The sequence below is a fragment of the Heterostelium album genome (genome assembly GCF_000004825.1).
Source record: "Heterostelium album PN500 unplaced genomic scaffold PPL_scaffold4, whole genome shotgun sequence".
Lineage (NCBI taxonomy): Eukaryota > Evosea > Eumycetozoa > Acytosteliales > Acytosteliaceae > Heterostelium > Heterostelium album.
This window is the reverse complement of record NW_008805066.1, coordinates 925,012-938,468: the sequence shown is the minus strand read 5'-3', so window position 1 is coordinate 938,468 and position 13,457 is coordinate 925,012. Positions and strand designations below refer to the sequence as shown.

Here is a 13,457-nt window from a genome sequence, read left to right as displayed (position 1 = left end):
ATTTCAACATCGGATCGGAGATTACAAAGAAGCTGATCGCTCAATTCTTGATATACTATAAACGATTTGAAGAGATCTTTAAGAAAGCAAACAAACAAACGTCCGCTTCATCAACGACAGCATCCACACAACCAAAACTCACCAATTTCATACCAATTTCAACAATCACCTATGAAATTTCAAAGAACTTCTCAATATCATAATAGAAATAAAAAATAAGCTAATAAATCAATTCATGTACAAAAAGAAAATAAATTTACACAAAAAGAAGAAGATATGAATTTTATTTGCAAAAATTTTTGAAATCTTTCTTTTTGAAAGGTGCTCTGTAGCAAAACTATAGTTTAGTATAATATACTAAATGATTTATTCTTGAAAAACAGAAAAAAAATTAGTAAATTGTGCGAAGGTGACATCAAGCAAGAAGAGTGGTTCCAAGACAGCTACCAACACCAGTAGTGCGAAGGTGACACCAATATACTAAATTGTAAATGAAGTACATGCACACCACTCTCTATCGTGATCTATAATATCTCTAAAGAACGGTTCACATTGATTGGATTCGATTGAATATTTGAAATTACTATCATTGGATGAACCAAATGAATAGATATAACTTGATGTTGGTGATTCTCGATGATACATCACTATAGAAAAATGTCCATTTGTGGGAAGAAGAGCATTGGGATCCATTGTTTGTTTGGTTTCAACATTGTATTTGATGAATCGTTTGTTTGAACCTATTATGAAGAAATTTCCATTGTTATCATGACATCCTGATAATGGAAAAAAGTTAATTTGATGATCTGTTATCGTTCTGTTTGTTAAATCGAATTGAAATAGCTTATTGTGATAGTATGATACTGAATATAATGAACCTTTGAAGATCATTGACGATGCTTGTATACCATATCCATCAGGTAATTGATGATATGATTCAAACTTCATTGTCTTGATGTTGAATCGATCAATTCTATTCTTTATATGATAACCATTCACTAAATAGATATGATCTTGACCATCATAACAAACTGATATATCAAGATCACCTTTGATTCCTTCGATGTCACCAATATGTTCAATTGATTTCGATTTCATTGATATTTTAATCCATTTGTTTTTATTGGTATGTCCACCGAATATATAGATATATTCACCAATTGAAACAATCGAGTTGAATGTATTATAAAATTGATAATTAAACTTTAATTCTTCAATTGAATTGTTGTTTGATGTGTTGATCAGTGTTGCTCCTTTTGATTTGTGTGTTGTGAAAATATAAGATTGTTTATTATCATTGTTTGTTGTTGTTGTATTTATTGATTCAGATGATTCAATGTTATCAAATTTGATTGATTGTTTAATGATTGAATTCAATTGATTGAAATCAGGTTGTTTGATTGATAATTTATATGATGATAATCTTAAGTTATTATTGTCTGTGTTTGTTGTTGATTCATTGAATTGATTGTTGTATTTATGAATGATATCTAATAATAATGATGATGAATCTGAGGAATGTTGTTTGAGAAGTTCATCAATATTGAAATAATTATTATTTTTATAATTGTGTTCATTGAATAATGTTTGATTATTATGATTGATGAATGATTGTAATGATGAACTTGTTGTTATTGATTCCATTATTGTTGTTGTTGAATATAATGTTGTTGTATCTGTTATAATTGATTGATTTTCACTACTATTATCATTTACTATTATTATCACTACTACTGAATTTATTAATTAACATTATAATATTTAATAAATATTTTAAATGATTAACATTATTATTGATTTGATTTGTGATTGTATGTTTATCATTGATAATATCTCTTTGTAGTTTATGTTCTTCAATGATTAGGTATTGATGTAATTGTTCAAAGTGTTGTTTGATATCATTCTCTGTTATTGATAATCTTTGATATCTGGATGTCGATGATCTTAATGATTCCCAAAGAGATTTAAGTTTATTGTTGATTTGTGAAATGAAATTGTTACTATTACTATTATTATTTGTTGTTGTGGTGTCAATAATATCATCTAATTTTAATGTACTCAATGAATGTTTGATGTCATCGATATCTTCGATTTTATCTGAATGATCAGGATGATCTTTGTGATGATTGATTATACATTTCGAACACATCAAACAATTACATTGATAACAAATGAATTCGTGTGATCTTTGATGATTTAAACATTTAATTGTCATTATTAACTTTTAATATCTAAGAAATGTTACAAAATAGAAAAGTATATATTTGTGCAAAAAAAAAAAAAATTAATTTTAAAGTTCATAATTTTTTTTGTATTTAATTTTTTTTTTTTTTTGAACTTCACACAAAAATCAACTGTTATTGTGATTGATTATTACTTTATAATTTATATATATATCTTACATTTCATTGGATGAATTATTCGATATCACCAATATCAAAAGTTGTCTTGTGTAATGAAAATATAAGATTGTTTATTATCATTGTTGTTTGTTGTTGTATTTATTATTCAGTTGATCCAATTTTATCAAGTTTGACTGACTGTTCAATGATTGAATTCAAAGCGTCATTACCCTTATATACTGGTTCGAGTTCATGTTGGCATCGGAGAATCCTGCTTGTATGGAATAAAGGTGCTATTAATACCTCTTGGTTTGGTTCCACAAGTGTCTGACACAGTGACGTTTAAGATATCGAACCACCTTTACCAACTGGAAGTACCTCCGGTCAGACACACTTGTCTCTCAACTTTATCTAGTTATCACTTTAATATTATTGTTTGCTACCCAATGATCGAATTCTATCCCAAACTCTATTCAAATAGGTATATGTTCAAACCCATCTATTTCATTCAATAGTAATAGTAATAATATTAATATTGTTAATAGAACTGATCGGTTTTAATAATTATATTAAAATAAAATAATTACTCATTACACTTTTTTTCATAAATTCTAAAACTGTCAAGATAATGATGATAAATATCATATGATATAATAAATATTATAATATGTATTCGATTAGATTTGACATATGTCAGTAAATTTGAGTGCTATTGTCCAGTGATTACAAATCGTGTTTAATTATTATGTCATTCAGCGGCACATTAATCAAAAAAAAATATTTGATCAGAAAAAAAAAACAAAAAAAAGATATAAATATATATTTTATTTTTAATTAATTAAATATAAATGGATCATAATAATAATAATAGTAATAGTAATAATAATGAAAATGAAGAAGAATCAACAATGAAACCATTATATGGTATGTTGGGTGTTTCATCGGATGCATCGCAATCAGAGATCAGAGATGTCTACCTAAAGAAATCGAGACAGTATCATCCGGATCGTGGTGGTGATCATCAGTGGTTCATTCAACTCAATAGCGCCTATGTGATTCTCAGCGATCCCGAGCGTCGTCGTGTCTATGACATGTGGCCAGGTTCGATCGAAGATCCGACACAGCTCGATCTTCTCGCCAAGTACATGCCGACCAAGTCAAAGTTCTCAGAGTTCTACACGCTGCTAGCACACGCAGTCGTCGACCGATTCTTCTCGTTCAAAGCACATATCATCGCAGCTGCACTCAGCATCCAAAGAGACGCACCCAACATCCACCTAAACCTCTCACACATAGCAGCATTCCCCATAGTTCATCTACTAGTCGACAACATTATAGAGAAGTTAATAGATAGAAAACTATTACAACAACAAGAAAAACAACAACAAAAGAAACAACAACAAGATAACAATAATAATAATAATAAGAAACAACAACAACAACAAGGAAAGTTTGAAGAGATGATGTTATCACCTATGAAACGTGCATTGGTAATAGAGGTTTTGGCAACTTTGATAGCTGCTCCATTTGAGCTGTATGCTTATCGTGCATTCCGTAGCAAGTATGAGGGTAATACGTGGTTCGATTACTTTACACTGGGAACAGCCAACGATTTCTCGCCACTGAAACGAATGTTCCATAATACAGCGTTGTATCTCCGTTGTTTTGTTAGTAGCGACCTCAAGTATCTCATTGGTCTGTCGGCATTCCGTGTTGGCTATACACTCACTAGCTACTTCCTCTCGTCGATGGCCGACTATTGCAATCATAGAGCACTACTCGCAGGAGTAGAACACAAACTACGTCAGAGAAACAAACAAAACGATGAAATAGATGAAGATGAAGAAGATAGTGATAGTGATAGTGATAATAATGATAGAGATAGCGATAATGAAGATGACGATGATGAAGAAGATGAAGAAGAAGAGGAAAAAGATAGTGATCAAAGTAAATCAGCAAAAGAAATCGTATGGAAAGGAGCATCTTATGGTGCTAAATTCCTCTCTTACTTTGTCCCAGCATCGATGTTTTCAGTGTACAGATTGTTTTACAATATAGAATCACCTCGAATTTCATACTTTAGTCAGTCATTGTTTAGAAGTGCTTTTCTCGATACCGTTTCTGTATCGTTTTTCGATTTCCTACACACAACCATCGATAACAATGAAATCAATATATAATTACCAACTTTAAAATCATATAATAGAAACTTATTAATAAACCTAATGTTAGATTTAGTGAAAAGAAGAAAAAGAGGAAAACAAATATTTTCTATCATTACATTAATTAAATTGGCACTTATGTATAAAAAAAGAGTTATAGTAGAAATCTTTTTTATTAATTTCACAACTATTAAGTTTGTTTGCTACCATTAATATATTACTTTATAGACAGAAAGAAAGAATTATAAAGTTTCTGTTATCATTACCAGTTTTTTATAAACAAATAAATAAATAAAATTAAGATAAAATAAAAATCTGATCATTGTGCTTGTTGGTAATAGTCCTTTATTTTTGATCTAAATTTACATCCTATTATAAAGGTAGTCTCAAAGGAATTCATAGATAGTTTTGTGTAACTAAAACATTTCTCGAAAAAAAAGATCATTAGATTTCAATTGTTAATTAATTTAAAAGAAATTGTTAATACAGGTTTAGTAGTGACTACATTTCATCAACGTTGCAATATTTGAACTTTTTTAGTAAAGATTTAACAGATTGTTTTGATTGGATTTTGCTATTGACTATAACTACTTCAACATATACTTGAACAACAATGTAGTTAGATATGATTAATTCATCATGGTGTTTTTTATTTAAAAATAACAAACCAACCAACTAATCTATATATTTTAATACAATCTATCAAGATAAGATATAAAATCTATCGAATGCAATGCGATATACATACATTGTGCCTACCTATGTAAGATTAGTGTTAGGTGTCTTTCTTTTCTTGAATAGATTGATTGTGTAGATAAACCTCAAACAATGATGATATAGTAATAGATTCTGATTAATAAATAAATCCAACAATAGATCAATAGAATACAGTATATCCTTTTTTATATATTTGGCTCTATTGAGATATTCAGTGATTTGCCATCAATCAAATTGCAGTTTGAGCAATTGATCAAGAAATTCAATTAATTTATGTCATCACAACCAATAATTATTTGTCATTTACATCAGAACAACCAACAGAATTAATTAATTGGCTATGTTGTTACTCTACTACTATACTACTACTACTCTAAAAAGATCAAATTGAATGTTCAATAAATTGTTATTTATTTTTAAGAATGATCTAATTTTTATTTGTGTTTAATGTGTTAGTGTGTGTATGTGTGGGTGAGTAAGTGTGTTGATTATTACTTTTAAAACACACACACACTCATCAATGCCACCAGAATTTATTGGTAAGTTCCTTTTTAACACATGAAGATGTTTTTTTTTAAAAAATTCATACTCCCATTATCACCTATACTATTCATTTCAACAACTTAAAATCAAATAAACAACAATAGTTAACAATTAATTATTTATGTTATTTGTGTGTGTTTTGTTAAGATAAGTTTGTTTTTTTGTTGTTTTTTTTTAATTGTTTGAATGTGTTCCTTCCTTTTTATTGCTTTTTTAAATTCATTCTATAAACCCAATTTTAAATAATACTCTAAAAATTGAAAAAAACAAACCTACTAAAGTATACGATATATGGGGAGTGAGATGTACTTTGGTGTTCTTTCTTTTGTGTTATTACTTGGAGGGAGTTGGGTAGTAGTGTAGTTTGTGTTAGTTGAATTTAACACCAATCAAAGATATATTTTGAAATTTATATTTAATTTTAAATTAAAAAAAGTTTTTTTTTTGTAACAATCATTTTTAAATATTACATTACTACTTAATGATCATGTAAAGAGTTGATTAATTTTTTTTATTGTTATAAAAGTCAATAGAATTACAATTAATTTTAAAAATCAACCTTCTAAATAGCCATTTCATAGGACCATCAACTTTTATATTTTGATTACTATCTTATTCTTAAGATATCATTATATAAAACAAAAAAATCAGACTTTTAATTTAATTTACCTTTACTTTTAAAAATATATAATAATTAGATAAGTAGGTCAAATATATTCATTTGTATATTTTTTTTGGATTAGCATTCTCTCATTCACAATAAATACTTTGACAAATTCATTGTTTCTAAAAATTTCTTTGAAATAAATATAACATATCATCATCTCTTGTTTCCACAATAACCAATTCTTGAAGATATAACAAACGGTAATAATTGAAATTTTTTTATTACATACCTCTATTGATATATAGCACACTCCTTTTAAATAGTATCTAATGGTTTTAACTTCTTTCTTGTGTTTGTTTTCACCACAAAAAACTACATAATACTCTTTGAACTTGTTTACATTTAAATAATAGATCATAACACTTAGAAGATAATTTAAATTTTAAAAACACCCATAAAATTTATTTAATAATAAAAATAAAAAGTTTTTTATTTGTTAGGCTATGTTCAATTCATTGACCAAAAAAATAACTTTTAAATAAATACCTTTTAAAATAATTTCAATAAATATTTTTTTAAAACAAATAAGTGTTATAATTTTCTATTTCCATTCAAAGTACTACTGTTTTTTGTTTTTTTTTATAAATAATTTTGTGTAATTAATAATATTAAGATTCGATTCCAATAATCAATTGATTTACATTAATTGATTGGTTGGTTGGTTGACTTTCAAAAGTAAGGAATAAAAACAAATCAATTTTTACTCAATTTTACAATGATATTTAAGATATTAATCAAAAAAAACTATTAAATTTTTATTTCTTAATAAAACAATATAATCATATATATTAATTTCTATCTATTATTATTTTTCTTTTTCTATTTATTATTTAAATTCTTTTATCTTTTTTTTTTTTTCCAAAAACAAAAATAATTTTTTTTTAATTTTTTAGGATGAATGGTTTTATAAAGTCATTGATTATAAATAATAATGGTGGTTTCTACAATACTCCAAGGATAGATATCTCTCAATATAAAGAAGATTTTGTTCATGAACATGTCTATGTAAATGGATTTCCATTGTTAATAGGTGGATTCAATCAAAATCTAAATGGTGTAGTTATTAGTAATAGTAACTCGAATTATAATCATAATCTATCTGCTCCACCTACTCCCAATCAAACAAGTAGTAGTAGTAATAATAATAACTATGTTTCATCTGAATTCATATCAATACAAGGAAATAGTAGTTGTAACAATAATAACATTAGTATCAATAACAATAATTATTTATTCAATTTGAAATGGTTGAAAGATCATTCCAATAAATTAAACGAAATAATCTATCCTGATAATGGATGGACATTAGGAAGATTTATTGATCATCTTATGGGTGATCAACAACAACAACCATCACCATTATCATTGTCAATGTCCATGACAGACCAACTAAATCAATCGGGTGTAAATACACCTATATCTTCACCACATGTACCATCAACACCAAACTGCTATTCATCTGGATCAAACAGACAAATCACCCCAACAACAACAGCAGCAACACCACCATCTGTAAGAAGTAAGAAATCAATGGAATGTCCAGAGGAGTGGTCACAGTACCTGAAAGATCCTCTAGTTAGTAAGATACCATCGTCTCTAATGGAACGGAATGCAGTGTACGATTTGGTATCTTACCTGCCATCAAACTATATGGTACCGTCATCAATGCGATTCTCTATCGATGGCGATGACTTTTGGTCACATGGCCAAAGAGATTGTTGTGCCAGTATCAGTCATAGTCTAATGGTGAGCGGCAGTGCCAATACCTCTACCTTTTGGTTCTGTACGGACAGCGAGAGTCATAGCAAAGTATCAGAATTTTGGAATTCAAAACTGAGCGGTGGTGTATCACTGGAGAGCGAAGAGAATGCATTGATTGTCCCTATCAATGATCTGATGCGATCCGGTATCAGATTCTACGTTATCGAGCAAAAGGTTGGAGATCTAGTGATCTTGCCATCCTGTAGTGTCTATCAGTGTTTGAATATCGGTGGTAACAGCATCAAGGTATCTTGGCAACGAGTTACACCGCATTCACTCTATCTTGCCTATGAATACATCATTCCATTCTACCGTACGATAAAGAAAACCGAATACTATCCAACTAAGCTGATAGCTTATCATAGTTTGAAAGCTAGTATTTCACGAGGAAATGAATGGTTGTATCGTAGTGACATCACGCAGGAACAGGTAGTTCGATATGTTCGTGAGACATTGATGATCTACAAGTTGTTACTCGACCTAAACTGGAACGAAAAGATCTTCCACGAGGAAACGAAACTCAGTAAACCAGTTGGTGTTCGTCAGCTACCTGAAAGCAGCACCGATCCAAACTCTCCTAATTTCCAATCACCTCTACTTCACTGTGCAGATTGTTCAACTGTCATATTCAACCGATCCTATCAACATAATAATCAAGCAAAGAGTGGCGGTAGTGGTGGTACTGGCTGTGGTAGTGATGATTGCGTTGACTATTGTATCTATTGTATTGCCGAGGGTAAAGAACAACAACATGCCAATGATATCAATCTAACACAGATATTCCCACCAAATAGTATTGACGACCTTTTGGAGCAATCAAAGAATACTCTCAAGGAAATTCTCATCAAAGTTAAACTCTTTGAATCACAAGCAATATTTGACGATTGTTTTACACCTATGATATCGAAAAACAGTGTTTCCATTGCAAGTATAGCATTCAACCAAGTTGTGCTTTCCAACAACGATGTTAAATCGACATGTCACCAGTGTAAACTGAACAAACCGCTATCAAAAATGGCATTCTGTTCTGGAGTATCATCCGAGAACCGGGCACTAACACCAGCCAATTGTAACAAGAAATTTTGTTTTCATTGTTTAAGAAATAGATATAATCTATCGTAAGTAGTTATATAATCACTCATATTCATATCTTTTTGAAACTAACTAATTCGATTATTATAGATTGGTTGATTGTCAGAAATCATTGAATTGGTTATGTTTAGTTTGTCAAGGAATATGTAATTGTGGTGCATGTGTTAAAAAGAGGAATATGGCAGTTTCCATTCCAAACAGTCCGAGAAAACGAGATAATATCTCATTATATCAAACACATTATTGCGCATCACCAATGGTGTCGTCACCATCTCCATTAACACCAACAGTCTACGATTGTTATGTTAACAACAATCCATTTATTTTCAATTCGAAATCATCTACACAACTCTGGGCACAATATCCTAGATCCTCTAATTCCTCTCCTTCTTCCAACCATAATAATAATACTATCAGTATCAATAATAATAATATTGTATCTAATCCAAATGTTATACTTCATAAAAATAATAATACTCTAATTAACATTAATGGAAACACCAGTGGTATACAAACATTCAATACGAATACAGGTCTACCATTGCAACAGTCGTTATCGTATATTCCTGTGGTACACCACCAAACACCACCATCTACACCGTCATACTCACCCTATCATACTCCAAGGGCAAATAACAATTGTACATACTATTCTACGAGTTCAAACTCCACTCCCAATATGAACTCACCATACATCTCACAAACATCACCCATTTATTCACCATTTATAACATCACCTTTCAAATATACTAATATTAATCCCACATTTGTAAATCAATCTATTTCTTCACCCGATAGAACATCATCCTATCAAAATTATCAAAATCATTATATTAATATTAATAATTTTAGAACATCTACATCATCATATCCACTCTTTTCATCACTAACAAGTACTGATTATTCATTTGAAAACAGCGAATTTACAACGATGGCAAATAAATCAACAACATCTACAACTACAGGTGATGAATCCACAATTACCAAAGCAACGGCAGAAGTACCAGTTGCAAATGAACCATCAAAAAAAGGAAAGAAAGGATCAAAGAAAAGAAGAACCGATGACTCCATACCACCCATCAAGAAAGAAGGTTCAGGTAAATCCAGATCCTCCAAGAAACAATCGCCACCAACCATCACTGCTTCAGCATCGAGCACCGATCAAAAGGTTTTGAGTTCAAGTGGTAGCAATTGGTTCGATCAAAAGGTGCCTTCTGAACAACAAACACCATTCACCACACCCAACAGTGTTGTAACTCTTACTAATACAACTGCAACTCCTAATGTATTAGCTATTAAACAACCACAACAACAACAACAAGCAACAACAACTACAACCATCAATAACAACACCACAATAACATTTACCTCGCATATACCACAACCACCTGTGTCAAAAGATATCTATTTATCAGGATCAATGGTTTGGGCGAGACTGGGTGGACTTTCACACTTTTTCCCTGCGAGAATCAGTTTCCCTGAGGAAATACCGGTTGGTATGAGACATCCAGATAATGCCGTCTATCTCTACTTCTTTGGTGATAACTTTTTCGATTGGGTTCAAAATAAGAACATATTCCAGTTTATAACCGGTGCTGAATTTGAGTATCTGCAGACACCTGCTTTTGGTTTGGCTATCAAGGAAGCCTACGAGTACAAAAGAACATTTATTAATGGTGCAAGCACTCCACTTCAAACACCACTTCATCATCCAATGTTTAACTATCAAGATTCTATGCAACAGAATTGCTATCAAACAAACAATGATCATTTTACATCCCAACAACAACAACAACAGCAACAACAACAACAGCAACAACATACTCATTTTGTTAATGTTACGATGAATGATCCACAACTTTCATCTAATTCTGTATACTTGAATTCAAATATTGATTTAACACAAATCCAAACTACTACTTATCAATTGGACTCTTCTCAATCAATTCATCAATCAAATGAGAATGTTCCAATCTCTGGTGATTCATCTCAACAACAAACGATTACAGGTTCACAGCACAATATGTTAGCAGAGAGTTCCTCTGGAATTACAAACGCATCACATTTTCTATCAAACATGTCATTACAAAGCACTGGTAGCTTAGAGCATTTCTTTGTTCCAAACAATAGTAATAATCAAAACAACAACAATGCTAACAATCAACAATCTATTGTTCAACAAACAGCAACATCGTTTTCCAACAACAATAACAACACTCCAATCGTAAAAACAGAGAATCAAATGGAAGATCAATTCGACACTTTGTATCAAACAGTTCAATATCCACAATCAAATGAAAGCAATGATAGTCCAAATAATTCATTTAATCAAGCTATCCAAAATCCAATCATTGACGATTTAAAATCTGGTAATAGTGGACTAACTGATTCTCCCAAATCACAATTTATAAGCGAGCCAAATACAGATGTTTTCTTTGAAAATACTTGGTGGAACAATCTTCAACTATAAATTGAGTTTATTCATCTTATGAAACTATTCATTTTTGAATATTAAAATTCTTCTTTGTCCTTTTAATATGTTGAACAACTAATAAATATAAATCATTTTCTTCTGCCTAAGTTGAGCAACATTGTTAATAAATAAATGGATTTTTATAGTCTTTTAATTTATTATTTTTTTTGTATTTGTTTAAAATTATTATAATTGTTTTTAAATTCTTGTATTATTTTTAATAATTTTGATATCAATAGATTTATCGATAATCCAGATTATCTTTTTTTTTTGCTTTTAAAAAAATGATTTATTAATTTTCTTTTTTGAAATTTATAAAGCATCCAAAAAAATTCTATAAATTTCTTCACATTATTAAATACACATCAATAAGAGTTTTTGTTATGATCACTCTATGATAAATAAATATAATTATAGATAGTTAGAATATTATAACTATTTGTTAAAAATCATTTAAAACATGACAGGACAGTTTATAGTTGGAGTTGTAAATAGTATTTTCTACTTTATTGGTCATAGAGTTTACCCTATATCTTATTAAAATATCGAATGTTAGTAATATTGAGATCTATTAACAATATTTTAGTTCTTTTAAAATACCCTTGAACTAGCAAGTTCATAGAAGTTTATTCTAATGTAGTTCCAAACTCTTCTAAGATTTCTTACACCTGTAATAACAAAAACAACATCCTAATATATATTCAAGATAAATAGTATTCACAATTTAACCTTTTCAATTTATTTTTTCATTTTACTTTTGTCATCTCCCAACAGTAAGAATAATTTTAAACAGATTTATCTATCTAAGAGAATAAAAATAAAAAAAATTTCTTTAATTTATTTACTATAATGTAATTGAAGTAGATGCACACAACTCTCTATTATAATTCATAGTATATCTTTCGAATGGTTCACATTGATTGGATTCAATTGAATATTTGAAATTACAGTCAAGTGAATTACCAAACGAATAGATATAACTTGATGTTGGTGATTCTTGATGATACATAACAAATGGTTGAGCTTTGTTAATGATAGGAAATATTTTTAGAATGATTGTTTGTTTGGTTTCAACATTATAATTGATTAATCGTTTGTTTGTATCTAAAATGAAGAAATTTCCATTGTTGTCATGGCAAGCAGAATAAGGTTTAAAATCAATTTGATGATCTGTTATCGTTCTATTTGTTAAATCGAATTGAAATAACTTTTTTCTATTTTGGGATAATGCATATAATGAACCTTTGAAGATCATTGATGATGCTTGATGTCCATATCCAACAGGTATTTGATGATATGATTCAAATTTCGTTGTCTTGATGTTGAATCGATCAATTCTATTATTTATTTGACCATTCACTAAATAGATATGATCTTGACCATCATAACAAACTGATATATAATTATCACCTTTGATTCCTTCGATGTCACCAATATGTTCAATTGATTTCGATCGAATTGATATTTTAATCCATTTGTTTGGATTTTGATATCCACCGAATATATAGATATATTCATCAATTGAAAAAATCGAGGAGTGCGTACCATAAAATTGATAATCAAACTGTAATTCTTCAATTGAATTGTTGTTTGATGTGTTGATCAGTGTTGCTCCATTTAGATTGTGTGTTGCGAAAATATAAGATTGTTTATTATCATTGTTGTTTGTTGTTGTTGTTGTATTTATTGATTCAGTTGAT

General features: G+C 29.4%; 3 protein-coding genes across 3 annotated transcripts; 2 read left to right on the top strand and 1 right to left on the bottom strand.

Moving 5' to 3' along the window:
• Window positions 1–55: 55 nt before the first annotated feature.
• Window positions 56–2,215, bottom strand: PPL_04925 (uncharacterized protein; the record flags this gene model as incomplete). The annotated part of the gene is made up of 4 exons (XM_020575821.1): window positions 56–169; window positions 292–337; window positions 482–1,676; window positions 1,717–2,215. 4 exons carry the CDS (start codon window positions 2,213–2,215, stop codon window positions 56–58), a joined length of 1,854 nt encoding a protein of 617 aa, XP_020434137.1.
• A 975-nt stretch (window positions 2,216–3,190) lies between these two features.
• PPL_04924 (J domain-containing protein) lies at window positions 3,191–4,522 on the top strand (the record flags this gene model as incomplete). The annotated part of the gene is made up of 1 exon (XM_020575820.1): window positions 3,191–4,522. One exon carries the CDS (start codon window positions 3,191–3,193, stop codon window positions 4,520–4,522), a length of 1,332 nt encoding a protein of 443 aa, XP_020434136.1.
• Window positions 4,523–5,741: 1,219 nt separating this feature from the next.
• cbfB (putative C-module-binding factor) lies at window positions 5,742–11,754 on the top strand (the record flags this gene model as incomplete). The annotated part of the gene is made up of 4 exons (XM_020575819.1): window positions 5,742–5,760; window positions 6,695–6,722; window positions 7,325–9,310; window positions 9,375–11,754. The coding sequence occupies 4 exons, from the start codon at window positions 5,742–5,744 to the stop codon at window positions 11,752–11,754; spliced, it is 4,413 nt and encodes a 1,470-aa protein (XP_020434135.1).
• Window positions 11,755–13,457: the final 1,703 nt, after the last annotated feature.